General features: G+C 40.5%; 1 protein-coding gene across 8 annotated transcripts; it reads left to right on the top strand.

The window, feature by feature from the left end:
- On the top strand, positions 1 to 22,124 carry LOC147368537 (zinc finger protein 177-like). Of its 8 annotated transcripts, none has more exons than XM_086409142.1 (8): positions 1 to 431; positions 762 to 4,520; positions 6,281 to 6,364; positions 16,862 to 16,947; positions 17,808 to 17,934; positions 18,356 to 18,448; positions 18,818 to 19,005; positions 19,877 to 22,124. In XM_086409142.1, the coding sequence occupies exons 4-8, from the start codon at positions 16,915 to 16,917 to the stop codon at positions 20,981 to 20,983; spliced, it is 1,548 nt and encodes a 515-aa protein (XP_086265268.1). In that variant the 5' UTR covers positions 1 to 431; positions 762 to 4,520; positions 6,281 to 6,364; positions 16,862 to 16,914; the 3' UTR covers positions 20,984 to 22,124. The 8 variants fall into 8 exon arrangements, 7 of the variants coding, with proteins under 7 accessions (XP_086265268.1, XP_086265273.1, XP_086265270.1 ...); XM_086409147.1 differs by having other exon boundaries at positions 18,818 to 18,900; XM_086409144.1 differs by having other exon boundaries at positions 4,435 to 4,520; positions 6,281 to 6,378.
- The last annotated feature ends 3,443 nt before the right edge of the window (positions 22,125 to 25,567 follow it).

Raw genomic sequence — 25,567 nt, forward strand, 5'->3', positions numbered from 1 at the left:
GTATTTGCGCGTGCGCAGTGAAGAAGTTCTGTTACTGGTGTGCCTCGGCTCGGGTGTGAGGTGAAATTTTCGTTTCATATCGTCCGGTCTCTGTGTGGTCAAGCAGGAGGGGAACAGACCCAAGAGGAGGCTTGAAGTCAAAGGACACTAGCCTCGAGGGCTGCCGGGCGGCGGCCCCTCCTCCGAGAGCTAGGACCCACTCGGCCTGGCGGCAGTTCCGGGAGGAGGCGGGTCCGCCCGGCCTACTCTCCATCGGCTTTGCTCCCGATTTCACAAGCCACCGGAGCAGCCTTTGGGTCCTTACTCCACAAGGAAAAGAAATAGCATCTCCGTCCTTCTCGACACTCCGGCGCCTATGGCCCCCTGTCCCCGTGTCCCGGTGAGCTCTCGGTGGCTTTACTCCGGCCGTGGTTGTCGGTTACTGAAGTTTGGTAAGTCATATTCCGTTGGAAACAGAAGAAACCTTTGTAGGTTATTAGGGAGCACGTGTGTTTGATCTAAATAAGAGCAGGAGGGAAGGGATTCATATAAATAATAAATTTACCATATGAGAGCCCCGTAAAGCCCCAAACCTTCAAAATATAGAAGCCTCTGGGAAGGAAGTCGATCGAAGCTGTTTGCCATTAGTAGCCGCCGTTGGAATTGAATTTATGTAAGATGAGTTTTGACGGGTAGATTTTTCTTCCAGGTATTCATCTAGAATTTCTCTCTTTTTTTTTTTTTTTTTTTTTTCTTTTTTCGCCCATGCTGCACGGCTGGAGGGATCTTAGTTCCCCCACCAGGAAGGAGATGAACCATGGCCCACGGGATTGACAGTGCGGAGTCCTAACCACTGGACCACCAAGAAATTCCCTCATCTTGAAATTTTTATCTTAAGAAAATTTGTGGTCAATAAAAGGAATATCCATGAATCTAAGTTCACTAAGATTTTGTCTGTCGTTTTATATGTATATAAAATGATGAACCATTTAATGGTAAATTGCAGACACTGACTTCTAAGAATGAGGACAGTTTCCTACTAAGAACAAAACTCCATTGTCCATCCAAGAAAATCAAAATTTCTCCAGTTTTCCAAAAGTATATTTTATAGTTGTCGGGTTTTGGACGGAGCTGGGATTCAAATAAGCTGGATTCAAATTGCACATTGCATTTAGGTTTTACATCTGTTTTACCTAAAACATTGGCCAGTATTTGTGGTTCCTGCAGTCCGGGAGATTTATATTGAAAAATGTTGGCATTCCCATATGGTAATGTTTTCCTATAATTTCATGTAATTGTGTATCTCATGGACTGTAGACCACCAGGCTCCTCTGTCCATAGGACTTCCCAGGCAAGTGGGAGTGGGTTGCCATTCCCTCCTCCAGGGGATCTTCTTGACCCAGGGGTCAAACCCAGGTCACCTGCCTTTGCAGGCAGGTTCTTTACCACTGAGTCACCTGATACAGCCAGTAGTATCTAACAAATGTAATGTGATTTTAAAATGTTTAGTAGTCAAATTAGGAGAAAATACACATGTGAAGTTATTTTTAATAATATGTCATAGCTAACCTAATTTACCCAGTTATTAATATATAACTATTGGTGAAATTAATGACCAATGTAGCTAATACAAAGTTATTAGTGAGAAATTGTACATTTCTTTTGTACCAAGTTGTTGGACTCTGATATGTATTTTACACGTAAGCTCACCTCATTTAGTATGGATGCTAAATTTTTATTAGAAATTCTTGATCTGTATTTAGCTTTCAGAAAATTGACTGTTGAAAAAATATTTGGGGAAACCCAGATTGCTCCAAACATACTGAAAGATTTTTTTTAGTAACTGAACAGTTTTATTTCTAAAATTTAATTAAAAGTGAGTAAAATGACAAATTTCAGGCCCTCAGTCTCACTAGCCACATTTCATATTCACGATAGCCACATAGAGCAAGACAATGACTACTGCATTAGACTGCAGGTTTAGAGACTTGAAAATGTCCTAGGTCATGTGTACTTCATGTCATGTCACATCAGGAGGCACATAAATGCAAGTCGTCCACTGTGTATTAGGAGTGCAAAGTGTTTAGTTAAGGTACCCATCTCTGTCTTGCACGGTCACATTTTTCTTTGTGATAATCTGTAGGTGATAAGCTTCCCAGGTGGCTCGGTGGTAAAGAATCTGTCCACAGTGCAGGAATGCTGGTTTGATCCCTTTGTCAGGAAGATCCCCTGGAGAAGGAAATGACAACCCACTCCAGGATTCTTGTCTGGGAAATCCCATGAACAGAAGAGCCTGGTGGGCTAATCTGTGGGGTCACAAAAGAGTTGGACATGACTCAGCAACTAAACAACAACAACAACAATCTGAGGGTGATACTTGGCAACAGGGGAATAATCTGTTGCCCAGCCCTTTCACCCAGTGGTTTTAGCATCACTTGTTGATCTTCACTTCTACCTATTTTTTACATTGAGGTCTTGAAAAGTGCTTTTGGTTGTTGTTGTTTTTTCTAATTCTTTTTCTTTTTCCAAATTTTTCCATTCTCTTGCTGTCAGTCTTTTGTGAACAAGAGCTTTCTCCCCACACTTACCCTCCCTTCTCTATTTTTTTTTCCCCCTTTCAGGGTTTCACAACATATTCCCCTATTTTTCTTTCATTTATCATATTATAAACAGTTGCTGTTATTTGATGCTCAGGCTCTCCCAAACTTGGCCAAGAGTAGGCCTTTTAATTTGATTCATTTGTCCTTTCAACACATCCCTATAAATCTTTGAGCATAAATTCCCAATTCACTTTGAATTTGACTGTTGCTGCTTAGTCACTTCAGTCATATCCAACTCTGTGTGACCCTATGGACTGTAGCCTGCCAGGCTCCTCTGTCCATGGAATTCTCCAGGCAAGAGTACTGGAGTGGGTTGCCATGCCCTCTTCCAGGGTATCTTCCCAACCCAGGGATCAAACCCAGGTCTCCTGCATTGCAGCAGATTCTTTACTGCTGAGGCACCAGAGAAGCCCCAAATTTGACTGTTAACAGACCATAATCAATGATTTCTCCAAGAAGCCTGTTTCCTTGTAGACACCAAGGTCTGTATGATACATGGACTCAGTGCTCCTGGGGTTTAATTGTGTCTAGGCCTTTCAGTGGATATCTAAAATAGATATTTTCCAGACTTTTCTGGTGGTCCAGTGCTTAAGACTCCATGCTGCCACTGCAGGGGGCACAAGTTCGATCCCTGGTTGGGGAACTCAGATCCTACATGCCACACAAAGTGGCCAAAAATATAAATAAATAAATAAGTTTTTTTTTTAATTTATAATTTTATATCCTCCTTTCCATATAAATTATATTGTGAACATACTCTCATATTATTCTTCAAAAACCCAGTTAAAATATATCTTCTTACATCATAGGTTCATACTCATATTCCTAGTAAAAATTTTGGGCAACCCAGACCTGCTAAGTTAGTCATTTCCTGCGCACTATTTCATGATCACTGTCCAGTCATATTGGAGAATTAACAATAATCTTAGGAGTTCAGGCTTTTGAGACACAGTAACCTGGATTCAGGCTCTGGCTCACCACTTCCTAAGTGGTGATCTTGGACCAATTACTACTGCTGTTTGCACATGAATTGCCTCAACTATTGAATGACAGTAATAATAACTTGATAATCATATGAGCTTTCAATGTTTCCAGTACATAATGGGTACTCAGGAAATGGCAATTATTTATATTCATGCCATCTACAGTTTCTAATGACTTTCACATAATATATAACTGCCGTCTTCCACAGAAGGATGGCTAATGAATGATGCTTGATGACAAATCAGTAATGCCTACTGCTTAAAGATTGATGGCATGAGGCAAGACTCCCACTACTGCTTAATCAAGAGGAATTCAACTGTCTTGAAGAGACTTCGGGAATAACATGTATAAGGCAGATTTCACTGTCAGATTCACAGATGCCAGCCTTTGATTTTTTCCCTTGTGGCAAGTACTTGCTGATGCTCCTTTCAGAGACAGTACTTTACTGGCCTGTGAACATAATGTCTTTGTGGCCTGGGTCTACACAGTCCTGCTTCTGGGCTGTCTAGGAGGGTGCTTAAGTATATAACAATATCCTTTTGTGTAAATCCTGGGACTTGGGGAGAAAGGGGTAAGTCTGCCCATTTTTGTGGGAGAAGTTCTGCTTAACTGATGAGACATCACTGTTAGCCAAAAAAATAACCCCAACAATTTTACCTGTCTAGACTTTTATCTGTAAAATGAAATTAGATTATTAAACATTTTTTCCTTTTTACCAAAATCCATTTCTAATTTCAGGTGAAGTGGACTGTAGGGCATTTTATGGCAGCAGTGTGTATGTGTTTACTTAGAATTAGTGTGGGTTGTTTCCAGGCTTGTGAGTATGGGAACTGTGGGCAGCCTGAATTCTCAGTTTTTGTTTCTTCTTAAGGCTGTCTTAGGACTTTTTCTGTCTTTATGAAGAGACATCAGAAGGGGAAAGGACTGTGACTGGATGTCTTGACAAATTATTTTCAAGTGAGTAGGAAATTTATTCTTTTATAAAAGCACATGCTTCTTCCTTCCAGGCAGATGTGTTTCCTTCTAGTGAAACAGAGTTTTTTATTCCAACAGAACCTGCTTACGGACTGAGTCCAAGTTAAATTTCCTCAGATCTTAGGGCCTTTCATTTACATAAGAGAATGATACCATCATCCCAGTATTTACTAATTCAGTCTGACCATCCATGCTGATTGTGTGCCCTCATTTTGCTATAATAGACAGGGAGCTGACATGTGATTCTGAGAATTTGTGCTGTCACTGGAGGAGTGATGCATTTCCAGCATTTATTGTCGTAATGTGCTCAGAACTATTGCTAATCCTATCACAAGAGAAAATTAAGACCAGAAGAGGTCACAATCTAGTTGTGGTGAGATACATCGTTAGAGAGAGAGGTGCTCTTAAGCTACATAATTGGATGAGGTCACTATGAATATGTCCAGGTAGAGAGGAGAAGGGGCTTGAGGACCATCAAGCCCTGGGGTTGATGGTGGGAGAACATGAAACCTGTCTAGGCTTTGGGTCTCCCTTCCTCTTTTTCAAGTGCACACTGATAGAGACGGCAACTGCCTGATGCCAGGATGTTTGTGATGGTGTAGGTTCCAGTGACCTTTGAGGTCACAGACTTTACAGTACAATGGCTTCCTCTTGAAAAATGAAGATCTGTCCATTGTACTGACTTTATTTTTTCTAGGATAAAAGGCTTAGGACTTCAAAATTCTGTATATAAGCTTGAGATTGGGTTTTAGGCAAAAGATTGGGAGTCTGTTTTGTGAAAAATGAGAGAGAATGTGAATATCATTGCGTTTTAGTTTTATTTTAAAGTGTACTGGTTTGATAAAGTTGACATGAACATTTTGTTGTTTCTCAAGTTATACCTGAGAGTATTTGGTATCCCTGAAGAGCAGACTCTCGGCCCCATATTTATGGAAGTATTTGTCATCCCTTACATGTTAGTATTATATCAGGCATCTTCCTCTCAGAGCAGGGCACCAGCTATGCAGACCTCGTCTGATCTTTCAGGTAGAACTAAGAGGAAAGCTGAAGAAAATGGAAAGTTTTCCAAGAAAGAGAAAAGGCTAATTATTTATGTATTTGGCTGTGCTGGGTCTTCGTTGCAGTTCGCAGCTTTCTCTAGTTGTGACAATTGAGGACTACTCCTTGCTGTGGTGCACGGGCTTCTCATTTTGGTAGCCTCTCTTGTTGTGGAGCACAGGCGCTAGGCTTTCGGGCCCAGCAGTGTGGCACACGGGCTAAGTTGCTCCACAGCAAGTGAGATCTCGGACCAGGGACCGAACCCACGTCCCCTGCATTGGCAGGTGGATTCGTATCTACTCTACCACCAGGGAAGTCCAACTTTTCTTCTCTTTAACTTTTCCCTCACTTTTGGAAACTTTCTTTTGGCCTGATGGTAGAATCTGTCCCATTTTTTAATTTAAATTTTGCATTTGCCTTAAGCTCTTTATCCATTTCCTTTCACCTTTGTTTTCCTCCATGGTGCTTTCCGTTCATAGTCAGTTTCAACACTAGAATCATTTCTTAGTAAATCACCTACCAGTTTGACCACAGCACCTTATCACGCCAAACTCCTAATCCAGCCAAACTTAATTTATTCTTTCTTTCTGTTCTAAAATATATTTTAAGTCAATGTTTGAAAGTAAACACACATTGGCCTTCATTTTTAACACCTTCCTTCCATTTATTTTCCAATAACATAATTTTTTGTAATCTTATTTCAGATTGGGAGATTTGTCTCAATACCAGAAGGTCAGCACCTCAGTGGGATATTTTGAATGGGAAAAAAGTCCAGCGTGGTAGACATGGTAAGATTCAGAAGGTATAGTTCCTTCCCTTCACTAGTGGAAGATTAACAGTTCCATAAAATAGAAAAGCAGCACGATAACCATGACAGATATTTAAGGCTTGTGTCATTCACCTGTTTTTCAGTCTCTGAGCATTGTGAATTTGGCAGACACTTGAAATACCCCTCACAATATATTTTTTTACATAGAATTCACTTGGCTAAGTATTCCCATATATGTCATTCTGATGAAGTTTTATTTCATTTTGGTCAACTATCAGCTCAACTCTATAAGAATCCTTATGAAAGTAAAGAATACAACAGAGCTTTGTTGCAGAATGATCACTTCATTTTGCTTGAAAGCAGTGAGGCCTGGAACCATGCATTGCAGTGAAAATGAAAGAAAAAAACAAAAAACTTCAATCATACCAATGTGTTTCTTGTATATACTCTTATTTTTAAAGACTTTATTTTTAAAGACTACTGATGTTAAGCATAAATATGGTCAGCTGATCTTTGACAAAGGAGCGAAGGAAATGAAATATAGAAATATAATTCTTTTCAACAGATGATGCTGGAACAGCCAGACATCCACATGCAAAAGAATAAATCTAGACACTGGCCTTAACACTCTCAACATAAGTTAATTCAAAATGCATTGCAGCCCTAGGTATTAAATACAAAACTGTAAAACTCCTTGAAGATAACATAGGAGAAAACTTAGAAGCCCTTGGGGTATGGCAATACTTTTTTAAATATAACATGGAAGATATGATCCATAAAAGAAATAATTGATAAACTGACATTGTTAAAACTAAAAATTTCTGCTCTGCTGAAGGCATTGTCCAGAGAGTGAGAAGGCAAGCACAGATTTAGAGAAAATATTTGCAAAAGACAACTGATAAAAGACTCTTAAGACTTAACAATAAGAAAACAAATAGCTGGTTAAAAATGGACTGAGACCTTAATAGACACAGCAGCAAAGAAGACATACAAATAGCAAATAAGCATGTGAAAAGATGGTCCACATCATATATCACCAGAAGAAAGAGTGAGAGGGCCTTCCTGAGCTCTACTGTAAATATAAGCACACACACGCTTTGCCAGTAACTCTGCCCTGGCCATCCATACTCATGCACCTCACTAGAAACCCAGAGCCTCTTGTTCCTAGAGGAAATGACAAGGCTGCACCCAACAGAAACACAGAGGGCAGGCTGCTTATTCATTGGGATACAGCCTAGAAAGGAGAATCCACTGAAGAGGTTTACTCCATTGTTTTAATTTGGGAGAGAGGAGGTAGAAGGAAGTTCCAGAGGGGGTCAGACAGCCCAGAAATTCAGACAAGTGGCATGTCTTTTCTCACCAAACTTTGCTCTGCTCCCTGCTATAATCATTAACAACCTTTGGCCCTGACCTCAAGGTTCTTCCACTTCAGGACCACCAAACACTGCTCCTACTTCTGATGGATAAAAATATTTAGGACAGGGGTGGGGGGCACTAATTTGATATAACAGTAAGTCCTGAGGGTACCCACATAGATGGCTTCCAGGTGCCAAGCAGAACCTGAGGCCAGGAATGATGAAGCTGGCATAAAACTATTGAACCAGATGTGAATTTCTCATTTGAATGAATCTCATTTGAGAACTGCAGTTGAATGCTGAACACATGAGGTCTAAGGACCCTGACCCTCTTCAAAGTCAAAAACCCCAGTACAACTCATCAGTCAGCCTTCTGGGTTCTGCACCTGTGAATACAACCATCCATGAACTGTGTAGTACTCTAGTATGTACTCATTGAAAAAAAAAAAATCTACATGTAAGTGGACCTGTTCAGATCAACCCGTGTTGTTCAAGTGTCAACTGTAACGATATATTCATTATAGTATCATACAGGGTATTTTCACTGCCCTAAAAATTCTCTGTGCCCTGCTTATATATTCTACCAATCACTCTCACTAATCCCTGGCAATCACTGATCTCCAATTTTGTCTTTTCCAAAGTGTCTTATAGTTGGAATCATACAGTATTTAATCTTTCCAGAATGGCTTCTTTCACTTAATATATATGCATTTAAGGTCTTTTCATGGCCTGATAGTTCATTCACTTTAGCTCTGGTAATATGTTGTTTTCTTATCTGTTCACCTTCTGAAGGACATCTTGACTGCTTCCAAGTTTTGGCAGTTATAAATAAAATTGCTATAAACATTCATGTGCAAAGAAACAACCCCCACCCCCACCCCAGTCCCCAATCCAGAGCATGCATGTGCTGGTTTTTGTGTGGACATACGTTTTCAGCTTACTTGGGTAAATATCAAAGAGTGTGACTACTGTATTACTTGGTAGGATTATGTTTAGTTTTGTAAGCGATCACCAAATTGTATCCCAAAGTGGCTGTACAGTTTTGTATTTCTACCAGCACTGAATGAGCTTTCCTGTTCTACATCTTCACCAGTGTTTGTCATTATTAGTATCAGATTTTGGCTCTTCTCAGATTTGTAGTGGCCTGTCTGTCTCTGTCTCTGTCTATCTGTCTGTCTGTCTCAGCAGGTAGCTTAAAGTCTGATCTAGACTCTCTGGTTATTTGTTTTTAATACCAGGATAATCATTGTTGAAATCGGAATTGGGACAGAAAGGTCTCTGACTTCTGGGGGCTTATTTTGGTTAGGAAGAAGGGAGAGGCAGTGACTACACAAGAGAATCCATAATGGCTGAGGAAGTGAAGTTTGGACTCCTCTTGACTGCTGAGTCTTCTTTTCAAAATCTTGGGACCTCTACGTTTTCCCTTGGGGAGAGCAAATGGAGTCAAAAGACTTGGGCTCATGTACCTGGGGATCATTTTATATTTTAATGTGACATCAAGAGTAAGTTAGTTTACTTGATAAGCCTCTTTTGCTTAAAATAAGATGTCCTGCGTGGGTTCTCGGGCTGTCCAACTTCTGAGACCCCATGGACTTAAGACCGCGAGGCTGCTCTGCCCATGGCATTTTCCAGGCAAGAATACTGGAGTAGGTTGCCATTTCCTACTCCAGGGGATCTTCCCGATCCAGGGATGAAACCTGCCGTCTCCTGCATTACCAGGTGGATTCTTTACCACGAGACACCTGGCAAGCCCCCAAACTTTACTGGGCTTGTCCTCAGCTTGTGGCCCAGCAGCGTCACTGGGCCTTAGCCACTCTCTGCTTTGCCGCATCCTAGCCCCGCCCACTCGTCGGAATTAAGGTCGAAACCGGAAGCAGAAGTGCGCCTCTGGGAACGGCGTGGTCTCTAGAGCCCCCCTTCCTCAGCTTACCTTATCCGTTGGCATCCGATCCGGCTAGACCCAAGCCCAGGTTCTGACTGAGAGTCTGGAGTGGCGGTTGGAGAACGGGGAAGGATCATGGATATGATAGAAGGCGCAAGCAGTTCGGAACCGCAGCGCCTATTGCCAAGCTTCTCGCGCGACTCCCAGCCCTAGCTGCGCGCATAGGGCTGCTAGACCCACCGCTTTTACTCCCAGCAGCGACCGACTCCATCCCCGCCTGTTGGGGCCACGCTTTTCCCGCCTCCAGAAAGACTGCTTGATCGGTCTGTACACAGGAAGAGATGCGGACAGGGCACATGCTCGGGGTCTTTTCTCCGTCTCCTGTCCACCCTTTCTTTAAAAAGCCTCTCTCAAATCAGACTGCATTTCCGTAAGAAGATGTCCATTCTTGTATCTCATTTTCTTCCGTTAATGACGTGTCTTGAAGTACTCATTAGTTCACAGAGATCTGCCTTTTTTTTTTTTTTTTTAACCTCTTTTACAGCTCTGTTGTGTGGAATCATCCTGTTGGTGGACGATTGAGTTGTTCCCATCTGAATGGGTTTGTCCATGTTTCTTCATTTTTATGGACTTAGGATTTTAAATTTTAAGGTCGATTTTTAGAACTTGAGTTGTTGGGTCATAGGTGCTGTTCCTGTATACTGCAAACTGCCCCCTTGTTCTGTTTTGAGCCCTCAGAGCTATATTCTGTATCCAGCAAGCTGCATACCTCTTAGTTTTCAATTAATCTTACCTGTAGATGCTTTTGGTTGTTTACACACTGTCATATCATCCAGGAATGGCAGGATGATATTCTTCCTTTATTATCTTCTAACCTATCATGTCTCCCTATCCTTGTCCACTCTCCCCAGTTTACTGTGCTGTCTGTAACATGCTTAGTAGAAGGAGCCACTCTTTTTCTGTGTCTCAAAGGCCTTCGGCTTTTATCTAGTAAATTGAAACACTTGCTGTATATTTTTGGCATGTTTTCAGGTTTAAAGACATTTCCCTTTATGCTGCTTTTTTTTGTTTACTAACATTTTTTGTAATAGTTTTCACTGTTGTTATTGTTCACTTGCCAAGTCATGCCTGACTCTTTGTGACCCCATGGACTGTAGCTCTCCAGGCTTCTCTGTCCTCCATTATCTCCCAGAGTTTGCTCAGATTCATGTCCACTGAGTCAGTGATGCTATCTAACCATTTCATCCTCTGCTGCCCTCTTCTCCTTTTGCCTTCAGTCTTTACCAACATCACAGTCTTTTCCAGTGAGTCAGCTCTTCCCATCAGGTAGCCAAAGTATTGGAGCTTCAGCTTTAGCATCAGTCCTTCCAGTGAATGTTCAGGGTTGATATCCATTAGGATTGACTGGTTTGATCTCCCTAGTCCAGGGAACTCTCAAGAGTCTTCTCCAGCACCACAGTTCGAAAGCATCAATTCTTCAGTGCTCAGCCTTCTTTATGGTCCAACTCTCACATCCCTGCATGACTACTGGAAAAACCATTGCTTTGACTATATAGACCTTTGTCAGCAAAGTGATGTCTCTGCTTTTTAATAGGCTATCAAGGTTTGTCATAGCTTTCCTTCCAAGGAGCATCTTTTAATTGTAATAGCTTTATTGAGATATAATCACATGTAACTAAAGTGTATAATCCAGTGTATTTTCGTGTATTCCCAGAGATGTGCCACCCTCACCGCAATCTAATTTTAGAAGATTTTCGTCATCCCATAAAGAAACCCCACACTCATTAGCACTCACTCCCCATGCCTCACTACCCACCAGGCCCATGTTAGCACTGGCCTGTTTCTTGTCTTTATAGACTTGTCCATTCTGGACATTTCGTGTACATGTAATCATATAATATTTTGTCTTTTGTGAATGGTTTCTTTCACTTAGTATAATATTTTCAAGGTTCATCCACATTGTAGGAAGTATCAGTACTTAATTCCTGTTAGTGGCCAAGTAATTCTTTTGTATGGATACATCACATGTATCCACTCACAATTTAATGGGCATTTGGGTTATTTTCCACATTTTGGCTATTATAAGTAATGCTGCTGTGAGCTCTCCTGCTAAAGTTTTTGTGTGGACTTATTTTCATTTCTCTTGGGTTTATACCTAGGAGTGGAATGCTGATTTTATGATAATCGTATATGTAACCTTTTGATAAACTGCAAATATTTCTAAAGGGGCTGTACCATTATTCTTTCCCATCAGCAAATAAGAGTTCTGATTTCTCCACATCCTCACCAGTTGTTAGTCTTTTTGAGAATAATTATCAAAATGAGTGTCAAGTAGTATCTTGTGGTTTTAATTTGCATGTCCCTGGTAGTTAATAATAAGCATATTTTCATATGCTTAATGGCCATTGTATTTTTCTTTAGAAAAACATATTTTGCCCATTTTAAAAGTTGAGGTTTTTTTTTTTTTATGGAGTTGGCTGAAAATATTTTTAAATCATTAGGCAATGTTGAGTATTATCAGACTTTTTTAGTGTGTATTGAGATGATCATACTAGTTTCTACTTTGATCTATTGTGCTGTGTTCAGTTGCTCAGTCATGTCCAACTCTTTGTGACCCTATGGACGATAGCCTGCCAGGCTCCTCTGTTCATGGAATTTTCCAGGCCAGAATACTGGAGTGGGCTGCCATTTCTTCTCCAGGGGATCTTCCCAGCCTAGAGATAGAACCTTCATCTCCTGCACTGGCAGGTGGATTCTTTACCATGGAGCCACAAAGGAAGCCCATATATGTATATGTATATATATGTATAAACGTGTGTGTGTGTGTATATATATATACACACACATACACATAGATATATGTATACAATGGATATAAATAAATCACTTTGCTGTACACCTGAAACTAACATGACATATATATCAATATACTTCAATTAAAAATTTTTAAACAAACTTTTAACAGAAGTTTTTAGCATTATCACAACACCATTACGACACACCCCCAAGTTAATAGTTTTTCTTGATATTATCAGTGGTCTTTAGCCAAAGGTTACCAGGAACACACAGAATTAAGCAAGTTGGATTTATTACTTATTGCAGCAAGGCAGAATGTACACTATAGTGAACTGTGGGATGTCTTAATAAAGGAGTGTTAGAAAAGACATTTGGTTTTGTACACATGAAGCTTACATAGTTTTGTAAATCATTATTACCTCAATAAAAATAAACTTAAAAATTACTTTTAAAAAGGAAAGGGAGGGACTTCCCTGATAGTCCCATGGCTAAGACTCCCAGTTTCCAATGCAGGGGATCCAGGTTCAATCCCTGGTCAGAGACCTAGATCTCACGTGCCCAACAAAGACCTGGTGCAGGAAATAAATAATAAATATTTTTTAAAAAAAGAAAGGGAAACATTGCTCTTGATAAACATATTAGCAAATTTGCTCATAAGTTTAATGAAAAAATCATAGATCATTTTAACATTCAGGAAGATTGCTTTAAAGGGCATCCAGTATAAAACTACTGACTCAGAAGCATACTTCATGGAGAAGGGAATTGGAGCCCACTCCAGTATTCTTGTTTGGAGAATTCCACGGACAGAGGAGCCTGGTGGGCTACAGTCCATGGGGCCGCAAAGAGTTAGACACGACTGAGTGACTAACACTTGACTAGAATGCTTAAAAGGATGGAGCTGCATTGCTGAACTAACTCAGCATTGAGAGGGAGCAAGCTTTTTTATAATAAATCACTTTGGGGGAAGAAAAGCACACTGCATTTTGGAATTAAAAAATGTCATTCCAAGGATCAAAAGTGTGAGTTGTAAGTCATGTGATTTTTCAAGCTATAGTGATATTTTCCAAGGGACGTTGATATTTAAAATTGTAGTTTAATCCAACAACAATACCTTTTTTTCTCACTTTGGTAGAAATAGCTATTTTTGAAGGCAAATTCTCTAGTTTTCGAACTAATTTGTCAATGTTGAGCATTTTCTAGACTTTCTCCATGTCTGTTGACCTTTGTTAATTGAGAACCTAAAATCATGTAACTTAAAAGGAATATATCTTTGAGGTGCCAGCTGAAACCAGGAACTTTGTAAATGCCGTTACAAAGCCTTAACGTTCAAAAATTTTACCATATTTCTCTAATCTATAAAAAAAAGAATTGGGCGCTTCCCTGGTGGCTCAGTTGGTCATAACTTTCCTTCCAAGGAGTAAGCGTCTTTTGATTTCATGGCTGCAAATCACCATCTGCAGTGATTTTGGAGCCCCAAATAATAAAGTCTGACACTGTTTCTACTGTTGCCCCATCTATTTCCCATTAAGTGATGGAACCAGATGCCATGATCTTCGTTTTCTGAATGTTGAGCTTTAAGCCAACTTTTTCACTCTCCTCTTTCACTTTCATCAAGTGGCTTTTTAGTTTTTTAGTTCCTCTTCACTTTCTGCCGTTAAGGGTGGTATCATCTGCATATCTGAGGTTATTGATATTTCTCCCAGCAATCTCGATTCCAGCTTGTGCTTCTTCCAGCCCAGCATTTCTTATGATGTACTCTGCATATAAGTTAAATAAATACCAACTTAGATAGCATATTAAAAAGCAGAGACATTACTTTGCCAACAAAGGTCCGCCTAGTCAAGGCTATGGTTTTTCCAGTGGTCATGTATGGATGTGAGAGTTGGACTATAAAGAAAGCTGAGTGCCAAAGAATGGATGCTTTTGAACTGTGGTGTTGGAGAAGACTCTTGAGAGTTCCTTGGACTGCAAGGAGATCCAACCAGTCCATTCTAAAGGAGATCAGTCCTGGGTGTTCTTTGGAAGGAATGATGCTAAAGCTGAAACTCCAGTACTTTGGCCACCTCATGCGAAGAGTTGACTCTGACTCGTTGGTAAAGACCCTGATGCTGGGAGGGATTGGGAGCAGGAGGAGAAGGGGACGACAGAGGATGAGATGGCTGGATGGCATCACCGACTCTATGGACATGAGTTTGGGTAAACTCCGGGAGTTGGTGATGGACAGGGAGGCCTGGCGTACTGTGATTCATGGGGTCGCAAGGAGTCGGACATGACTGAGCAACTGAACTGAACTGAAGTGGTGGCTCAGTAGTAAAGAATCCACCCACCCGTGCAGGAGACACAAGTTCAATCCCTGGTCTGGGCAGGTCCCACATGCTGCAGAGCAACTAAGCCAAAGCACCACAACTACTGAACCCATGTTCCACAGCTACTGAAGCCTGTGTACCACAACTAGAGAGTAGCCCCCACTCACTGCAACTAGAGAAAAGCCCACACAACAACGCAGACCCAGCACAGCCTAAAATAAATAACATTATTTTTTTTTTAAGCTGTAAGGGCCACACATTGCAGTGAATTGTTACACCTCTGAAGTCTCTTAATCAGGAAGAGTTTTCCTTTCCTCTTTCTCCTCCAAACTGGATATTTCTGATTATGTCCCCTATATATCATTAAGCATGTCCTCTGTCCCCTCCTCTTACCCTTCTTCTATAAACTGCTAATTAGATGAAAGGATTTGTTAGGATTTTTTTTTTATTAAAAAATATTTTATAATTGGTATTGTCTCTTATTGCATCATATCAGAACTCATGGTGTCCAGGTGTCTCTTAAGATGTTAAGATTTATCAGCCTGATCTTCCTTTATAAAGTTGCCCAGCACATCTATTTAGTCTTAAAATTATCCCCTTCAGGTTTCTTCTTAGTTACAAAAAAAGGGGGGGGGTCACTTAATGGGGAAACCTGCTGCATACCACCTTAACCAAGTGATCGAAATTAACATCAGTAATCAGACACACTGTTGCCATATGCCTCCTGAAGTGATTCACTGAGGACAAGCATCAGTTATAAAATACATCATCCAAAAATAAACGTTGTGACTCTAACCATGAGAAAACAGACAAACTAAAACTGAGATGTAATCTGTAAAACATTTGACCTGGGACTTTTCAAACCTGAAAAGATGAAGAAAGGCCAAGGGACTGGTCCAGATTAAAGAAGATGAAAGAAACATAGTCTGAGGGCATAATCCTGGATAGGAAATTTTAAAGTGGCTGCTGTAAAGGATATTACTGGACTAGTTGGTAAAATTCTGCATATGAATTATATGTTAGATAATAAATATTAAATCCTGGTTTTGATTTTGTTAGGGAAAGTCCCCAGTTCCTATGACACTCTGAAGCATATAGGAAAAAAGGGTCTGACACCCGCAATTTCCTCTCAAGTAGTTTCCTCTCAATATTCTTGATGAAACACACACACACCCCTATAGAGAGGAGAGGGAAAGCAAATGTGACAAAACTTTAACAATTAGTAAAGAGTATAGGGAAGCTCATCACTTTTACACTAATTCTTACAACTTTTGAGTTTGAAATTTTTTCAAAGCTAGAAGTTGAAAATAAATATTCCCATTCACTTTTCACGTAATATTTTAGTAACCATTGATTGTCATTGCCTAAGTGCATTAATTTACTAGTGGTTTCAGAATGATGACTTTCTGATTTTAGCATTTTCTTCATAATAAATGGAACTTAGAATAAAGTTTGTATGATTATTCTGGAAAGAACTTTCCTGTATCATAACTATTTAGTAATAATAAAATGTTGTTCATAAAGGAGGGGACAGGATGATACAGGCTTGATTTTTTTTTTTTTTTTACGAATTTTCAGAATAACAAAATTATATCCTGGTCACCTCTGGTAGTGACCATTGACCATTTTTTAGTAACATTATGGACTCATGGCTTTGTTTTATATTTGGTGTATTTCAACTGATTGTAATTACTGTTTATTAAATTGTTCCATCATAAGCCAGTGGGAACCTTTTTAAGTTTTCTCCTGTGTGGTAGATTCCTTCCTTTCTGGTATAAGCTGTTCCAGGCTTATGCTGAACATTTCTTGTTCCACACTGAACATAGTTCCCAAAGGAGTCCTGGTTTCTTATACAGAGGAATTTTAATACTAGAGGACTCATTGCTCCTGAATTGTTAGTGACTCTAGGCAATTTTGGTGGCTCAGTCTAAGGAAAAGTTTAAAAAATAAGAACATACTGTATTCCCAATTCCTAATTGTTCTTGGATAAGGAGATAAATTCTTTACTGTATTATGTGTGTGTGTGTGTATATATATATATATATATGTATATATATATGTGTGTGCATTTAGGTGTGTGTGGCTACTCTGAAGCTAGTATGAGAACTCTTACAAGGCCTCTAAGTGTTGAATATCTGTCAGGCCCAGAATCTCATGGCTTCTTTCTTCGCTTCTAGGTCTTCATGGTCAGAACCCTGCCAAGCCAGAAGGGAGACACACAAAAGAAAGAATGGCTGCAGGATTGCTGACAACCTGGTCACAGGTATGTGGGAAGTTACTCTATCCAAAAAAAATCACTGTTCCCAAAGGCTACATCTCTTGTCCGTGACCCAGAGCTTCACAGCCCAACCGGACTAGCCTCAGTTCAGTTCAGTTCAGTTCAGTCACTCAGTCGTGTCCAACTCTTTGCAAGCCCATGAATCACAGCACGCCAGGCCTCCCTCCATCACCAGCTCCCAGAGTTCACTCAGACTCATGTCCATCAAGTCAGTGATGCCATCCAGCCATCTCATCCTCTGTTGTCCCCTTCTCCTCCTGCCCCCAATCCCTCCCAACATCAGAGTCTTTTCCAATGAGTCAACTCTTCGCATGAGGTGGCCAAAATACTAGAGCCTCAGGCTCCCTCAGTTCTTTGGGCTTCTTAGAATGGGAGAGAGAGAATGTTTAAGGAAAAGCTTCAACATTTGTTTTGTGTTTTAGATAATCCCTGAGGGTGAGTGTTAGTTCCATATTCTGCTGGCTGCCATGAAGGAAAACAAAGACTTTTTTTCACTAGGAAAAACATTCATTTTCCAAGTATTTTCTCATTCTATAATATGCTCAATCTGTACTAGATCTTGAATAAGATTAGAAGACTCCTTGCAACCTAGTTGTGGCAATAGCAGCTCAGCTGTGTTAGAAAAGCTTCTAAAAACCATGATCCTGAAAGAGATGGTCCAGTGAGTGAGAACAGAAGTGGAAGATTCCAAGAACTTGGGTGAAATGATGAGGCCTCTGAAGAATGTCTGAGCTTACTGCACATTGGGTCTTCTCCCCATTTCCTCTCAGCCTCACCCATCATCTTTCTGGTTCAAAGTTAGAGATAGTTCTTGGCTGAACCTGAATGTATACATGGTGTTTTAGGAGTTGGTGACCTTCGAGGAAGTGTCAGTGGACTTCTCACAGGAGGAGTGGGCCCTGCTGGCCCCCACTCAGAAAATCCTGTACAGAGATGTGATGTTGGAGAACTTTAGGAACCTGGCCTCAGTGGGTAAAGTTGGCCTCATTCCTTCATATTCACTTGTTTATGCATGTACTAGTTCATCACTTGTCTCTCCCAGGAACTGAAAAGAACAGCTATACACGGTAAACACAGAATGGACTGTTCCTGCCCTTGTGGGGAAGTCTTATCACTTCCCAAGAAAATTCACTGATGGTATTTTCTCAGTTCTTAAAAAATGTAGGTAATTTACAGATCTTGGGCTTAGAATTCAAGAGTCAGATCATGTGGGAAAAGGTGTGTGGGTGTTTGTCTTATGGTGCTCTGTGAAAAGGCTATGTAATCTGATTCTTTTGCTGCTCTTGCCTATCTTTAGAATCCTTGAAAACCAAACTATTGGAATCAGTTTTGTGGAAAGACTCCTTGTCTCCTTCACAGTCTCCCCACATCATATGTCTTTTCCCATGAGCAGGGTATCATCTCTGCAAACACAGTCCAATCACTGAGGTGGCGCAGGAAGAACTGAGGCCAGAGGGGAGAGGAATTCTCCAAAGTGCTTGTACAGGTGAGCCCCGGGCAGGAAGGGGTCATTGTATGGAATAGCCACAGCCTGTGAGTGGTGGTACAGTTGTCAGTCATTGTGAGCTAAGAAGGCTGAGACCATTACATGAGCTTTATGTCCCAAGCCTCCAGAATTCTATGTAAAATACCTCTCATTTCCGTTGCTTGTTCCTATCATTGGCATCTTTTCCCAGAGAAAGCCAAGTTCCTAAATTAATTTCTCTGATCACTGGTTACATCTTCTCTCTCACATTTTCCTCTTATATTTAGGGTTATTAATTGAAAACAAATCGATAGCATGCCTGCCTCCTTTTTTCTTTCACCCCTACTTTTTCTCCCAATAATTATAAAAAATTTCCCCATTCACTTTCAGATGGGGCTACTCAACTTAAATCAAAAGATGTAATTCTCATGCAGAATGTCCCTGGAGAAAAAACTGCCAATGGCATAAAAATGGTGAGATTCACTAGAAATGATTCCTGTTTTTTAAGACTGGGAGATCTCTGTGAATTTCAAGAAATTAAAACAGCAGCAGCACCCAAACAAGAGGAGACACTTGAGGCAAGTAGAATCATTCATCAGAAAGCTGCATCAGGAAATCATTTATTAATCCTATAAAATTGGAGAAATCTCCAAACCTACCTCAACACTTGCAGCCTTGCAGAGAATATCAAAAAGTAAACATTTACTTGAGCTTCCCCGGTTGTGCAATGGTAGAGAATCTGCCTGCCAAGGCAGGAGACACAGGTTCAATCCCTGAGTTGGAAAGATCCCCTGGAAAAGGAAATGGCTACTCACTCCAGTATTCTTACCTAGGAAATCCCATGGACAGAGGAGCCTGGTGAGCTACAATCCATGAGGTCACAAAAGAAACACAACATAGCGACTAAACAACAACAACAAACATTTACTTAAATGTCATTCCACTATCAAGTATTTAATAAATCATTCATTCTTCACCCATGATTAGAAAAACTCTATAATTAGGATGCCCTTTGATGGAATAAATTCCATGGGGCCTTGGGAAGAGTATTCAGCTATTTCAACTTGAAAGAATAAGGCAAAAAATATACACACATCCTGAAAATGGCAAAAATGTTAGTCATAATAATATACTTCCTATATATGGCAGGATCCACATGGAAATGAGTTCCTGTGTAATAAAAGTGAGAAAGCCTTTGTGCATGTTAAGTCACTTCAGGCATGTCAGACTCTGTGCAGACCCTATGGACTGTAGCCTGCCAGGCTCCTCTGTCCATGGGATTCTCCAGGCAAGAATACTGGAGTGGGTTGCCATGCTCTTCTCCACGGGATCTTCCCAACCCAGGGATCAAACCCAGGTCTCCTGCATTGCAGGCAGATTCTTTATTGTTTGAGCCACCAGGGAAGCCCCAAGAAGGCCTTTAGTCATCACTTACTCCTTTTTCTGTAGGCACCAACCCTCCCTGGTGAGAAACCATTGGAATGTGATCACTGTAGAAAATTCTTCAGAAAGAATTATCACCTTATTCATACAAGATATTGCAAGGGCGAGAAATGCTACAAATATAAAGAATATGGGAAAGACTTTGGCCATCCCTCAACTCTCAGGAATCATTTGTGTACTCACATTGGAGAGAAAATTCTTGAATTCAGTGATTGTGGAAAAACTTTTAATCAAGAGTCACCCCTTAGGAAACACTTCAGAACTCTCACAGGAGAAAAATCTGAATGTAATCAACATCTTATGTCCAAATTACACTCTTCCTTCTCAGTACATAAACAAATACCTACTGAAGAGAAACTCCATGAACACAGTGACTATGGGAAAAGATCTGTCCATAGTGTCCACAAAAAAATGTGTACTGTGAAAGAAAGCTCAAAATGTAATGGACATGGGAAAGTTTTCACTGGCCCCTTGTCCCTTCAGATATGTTTGAGACCTCACACTGGAGAGAAAGCTTATGAATGTAGGGACTGTGGGAAAGCCTTTGTTTTTCAGTCTTCCCTTAAGAAACACGTAAGATCACACACTGGAGAGAAACCTTATGAGTGTAATCACTGCGGAAAATCCTTCAGCCAGAGCTCTCACCTTAACGTTCATAAAAGAACTCACACTGGAGAGAAACCTTACGACTGTAAGGAATGTGGCAAGGCTTTCACTGTTCCTTCATCCCTTCAGAAACATATGAGAACCCATACTGGCGAGAAACCCTATGAATGCAGTGACTGTGGGAAAGCGTTTATTGATCAGTCATCCCTTAAGAAACATACCCGATCTCACACTGGAGAGAAACCTTATGAGTGTAATCACTGTGGAAAATCCTTCAGCACAGGCTCTTATCTCATTGTGCACAAGAGAGCTCACACTGGAGAGAAAACCTATGCATGTAAAGAATGTGGGAAGGCCTTTAGGAATTCCTCTTGCCTACGAGTGCATATGAGAACTCATACAGGGGAGAAGCCTTATAAATGTATCCAGTGTGGAAAAGCATTCAGCACTAGCACTAACCTTATCATGCACAAGCGAATACATACTGGGCAGAAGCTCTGTGAATGAAATGACTACAAGCTAGCCTTAAGGGCCCCTTCCCCCCTCAGTCATTTTTGAACACACTCTGGAGAGAAACCATATTATGACCAATTTAGAAGGCACAACTCTTCAGTTACATTATACTGGGGCAAACGTAAATGTTACGATTCTGTGATTGTATTTATCAGTGAGTGTTTAAAGTGTGACAACTCATTAGCTGATGAGTATTAAAGATTATATAGCACTCTAAATTCCCCTTGATGTACATCACAAAGATGGTTTTTTTTTAGTATTTATTTATTTATGTATTTATTTGGCTACAACAAGTCTTAATTGCAGCATGTAGGATCCTCAGTCTTTATTGTGGCATACAAGATCTTTAGTCACAACGTACAGTATCTAGTTCCCTGACCAGGAATTGAACCTAGGTAGGCCCTCTGCATCAGGAGTGTGGAGTCTTAGCCACAGGACCACAAGGGAAATCCCTCACTAAAGTTTAGGTATGTAATGTTTTTATTATAAGTAAGTACTAAGTATTGTGCATTTCTCATCAAGATATCCTGGACTGAACTATAGGTTATTTATAAATATGTATTTTAATGTGCAGGCTGGGCATATTTTAGCTATCTTTTAGTTATAGATTCCTAATTGAATTGCACTGTCCACAGAATGCCTGATCTTCATGACATAGATCAATAACATACAAACAGAAAATTATTAGAGACTTGCTATGTGGCCTAATGTGTGAGATACAAGAAGTTGCTGTCCCAATATCCATTTCTCCCTTCCTTCAAGTAACAAAACTACAGTTGTGTTCAGATTAGCAGTGTAGACAATTTCTGAGGACTCATCTCCCAGCTTTTCTTGCAGCTGTGAGTGCCCATGACCTCACAGTCTTGGCCTGTGAGAAAGAAGCAAGAGGTCACAGCTTGTGGGTTCTAAAGAATTCCATGGAAATGGGAGCATGGCATCTGGCATTTTCACTTTACCATGTGCCCTCAGGTTAATCTCTTTTTCCTTAGAGAATAGACCAATAAGATGACAATCATAGACTACTGATTATATAATAGACATGTAAGGTATTTTTTGGCTGTATATAAGCAACTATGAGTTGCTTGTTTCTGAATTTCATGTAACATGAGAAAAATAAACTCCTAACTGGTTTAAATCACTCGTGTGGGAAGAATCTGTTGCAGTGGATTTCAGTCTTAACTGATGCATCTCATATATGGTCAAGCTTTAAGAATCCTTCAAAGGAGAGGGAGCATATGTATTCTTATGGGTGATTCATGCTGTTTTATGGCAGAAACCAACAACGTTGTAAAGCAGTTCTCCAATTAAAAAAATTTTTTTAATCCTTCAAGTATAGTTGAAAACAATGTGTGTTCTGTAATTGTTGAGTATAGGTCAGTTTTCATTCCAGTCCCAAAGAAAGGCGATGCCAAAGAATGTCCAAAACTATCACACAATTGCATTCATCTCACATGCTAACAAGTTTAATTCAGTTCAGTTCAGTCGCTTAGTCGTGTCTGACTTTTTTTTGAGTAATGTTCAAAATTCTCCAAGCCAGGCTTCAACAGTATGTGAACTGCGAACTTCCAGGTGTTCAAGCTGGATTTAGAAAAGGCAGAGGAACCAGAGATCAAATTGCCAGCATCCATTGCACCATCAAAGCAAGAGAGTTCCAGAAAAACATCTACTTTTGCTTTATTGACTATGCCAGTGCCTTTGCCTGTGTGGATCACAACAGACTGGAAAATTCCTAAAGAGATGGGAATAGCAGACCACCTTACCTGCCTCTTGAGAAATCTGTGTGCAGGTCAAGAAGCAACAGTTAGAACTAGACATGAAACAACAGACTGGTTCCAAATCAGGAAAGGAGTATGTCAGGGCTGTATATTGTCACCCTGCTTATTTAATTTATATGCAGAATACATCATGGGAAATGCTGGGCTGGATGAAATACAAGCTGGAATCAAGATTGCCAGGAGAAATATCAATAACCTCAGATGTGCAGATGACACCACCCTTACGGCAGAAAGTGAAGAAGAACTAAAGAGCCTCTTGATGAAAGAGGAAAGTGAAAAAGTAGGCTTAAAACTCACCATTCAGAAAACTAAGATCATGGCATCCGGTCCCATCACTTCATGGCAAAAAATGAGGAAACAGTAAGAGACTATTTTCTTGGGCTCCAAAATCACTGTAGATGGTGGCTGCAGCCATGAAATTTAAAAAGACGCTTACTCCTTGGAAGAAAAGCTATGACCAACCTAGACAACATATTAACAAGCAGAGACATTACTTAGCCAACAAAGGTCCATGTTGTCAAGCTATGGTTTTTCCCATAGTCATGTATGGATATGAGAGTTGGACTATAAAGAAAGCTGAGCACCAAAGAATTGATGATGCTTTTGAACTGTGGTGTTGGAGAAGACTCTTAAGAGTCCCTTGTACTGCAAGGAGATCCAACCAGTCAGTCCTCAAGGAAATCAGTCCTGAATATTCATTGGAAGGACTGATGTTGAAGCTGAAGCTCCAATACTTTGGCCACCTGATGTGAAGAACTGGCTTCTTAGAAAAGACCCTGATGCTGGACAGATTGAAGGCAGGAGTAGAAGGGTATGACAGAGGATGAGATGGTTGGATGGCATCACCAACCCCATGGACATGAGTTTGAGAAAGCTCCGAGACTTGGTGATGGACAGGGAAGCCTGGCCTGCTGGAGTCCATGGGGTCACAAAGAGTTGAACACAACTGAGTGACTGAACTGAACTGAATAGATTTTCAGTATATCTGATGAATAAATCTTGTGTTTTTAAAACCTGTATCATTACAAACTTTATCTCCTGATTACCCCTTTATTGAGAGAGGTATTTTAGTGTCCCAGTATGACTGTGGATATTAGGTTGTTTTTTAAATTATTTTATTTTGAGGCCATAGAACTGGAAGCACACAAATGTAGTCATTTTATATGTTTCTGATAAATTATCCTTTCATTCTTAAATAGTGTCTGTTCTTTTCCTGTTAATAAGTATTTATTCCCAACCCAGGGATCGAACCTGGGTCTCCCACATTGTAAGCAGACGCTTTACTGTCTGAGCTACCAGGGAATTCCCTCACTTGATATAAATGTGAGCTATTGACCTACTGCATGCATGGTAAGTTGCTTCAGTGGTGTCCAACCCTTTGTGACCCTGTGGCCTGTAGCCTGCCAGGTTCCTCTGTCCAAGGGATTCTCCAGGCAAGAATACTGGGGTGGGTTGCCATGCCCTCCTCCAGGAGATCTTCCTGATCCAGGGATTGAGTCCACATCTCTTTAAGTCTCCTGCATTGGCAGGCAGGTTTTTTACCACTAGCACCACCTGGAAACCCGCAGGGTAACATTTTATCCCTACCAGTTTTAAAGACAACCAGAAACAACTTAACCTTTCTTCATCACCATATTATTTGTGATGTTCCTTGCAACACCAAGAGACATCTCCACAACATCCCTTGTGGGAGACAAAGAGACCTGGAGGTCCCCAGAAGCTGTCCAACCAAAGACACCAGCAACCCTCACCTATCTCTCTGTTGCTCCTTGCTTGGCTTCTGTAGTGATTTGTTCCCCAACCTACTGGGATATGAGGGATCTCATCCATAGAGACTGGTGGCTCAGTATTTAATGAAAAGGGGGAAGGACATTTTGTTCTAATTCCCAGGAAATCTCAGAAGGTTTCTCAAATCAGTTTGTAAAGCTCCTGGTCAGTGTGCTTGGGCTCTGATGAATGCCACTGCCTATCAACATGAAAAAGCATCTTCCTGAAAATCAAACTTAGAAAGTAGGGATTGCCCCACCTTGGCTATAGACTCTAGTCTCTCTGAAGTTGACAGGGCCATTCTAGAAAGGGAGGCTACTGCTCAGAGCAGGAGTCCCTCAGGACCATCAGGAGCTTATCAAGATAAGTATCTTAACAAAAATAAAAAAGGGAAAGGCAGGAAACCAAAAGAAAAAGTATAAAGGCTGGGGCTTTACAGGTTTACAGGTAATCTCCTCAACCCCTATCAAAAAAAGGGAAACTAAATATTATACACCAAGCAGTTGTGAAATCTAGCAAATGTAATGCTAGTCTCAGCTTGCTTACTGATTTAAAAACAAAATGAAATAAATAAAATTCAAAGAAAAATTTGTCCCGGGACTCCCCAGACAGGCTTAGAGATGCCTGGTGTGTACCGATCCCTTCTGTTGGGGCCTCGAGGCCTCTCAGAACCAGGTCCAGGGGCCGCTACCGCAAAATGTAAGGGCGCCTCCACAGGGTCATTCTGGTTTCATCTTGTGCTCTGCTCTTCAAAAGCATCCACAGCAACCTTTATGAGTTTTCTTCAAGAGGTGAGGAATTTCTGCCTTTAAAGTCGACTCCAACCTCGTGTCCTCACATCCTTACAGTCCTGGAGATTCTGGTGAGCAGTAGGGGAAAGTGGTGGTCCATGTTTGGATATGTTAAAGGTTATTGATATTTTAACAAAAAGAAGCTAACCTTTAGATACAGAATGTTAAAAGAACTTAAGCATGAAGAAAGTCTGTGGAAGAAGTGAATAAACAAAAGCAAATTGAATGAAAATGGAATTGAAAAC

The sequence above is a fragment of the Bos grunniens genome, chromosome 7, assembly GCF_055505025.1.
Source record: "Bos grunniens cultivar Pamir isolate PY7600 chromosome 7, Bosgru_T2T1.0, whole genome shotgun sequence".
NCBI classification, from domain to species: domain Eukaryota; kingdom Metazoa; phylum Chordata; class Mammalia; order Artiodactyla; family Bovidae; genus Bos; species Bos grunniens.

Excerpts from the sequence above, each read along its gene's own strand:
- LOC147368537 (XM_086409142.1), top strand. The coding sequence starts at position 16,915 with ATGGCTGCAGGATTGCTGACAACCTGGTCACAG. Across the intron at positions 16,948-17,807 it reads TGCTGACAACCTGGTCACAG|GAGTTGGTGACCTTCGAGGA; the intron begins GTATGTGGGAAG and ends ATGGTGTTTTAG. Across the intron at positions 17,935-18,355 it reads TAGGAACCTGGCCTCAGTGG|GGTATCATCTCTGCAAACAC; the intron begins GTAAAGTTGGCC and ends TCCCATGAGCAG.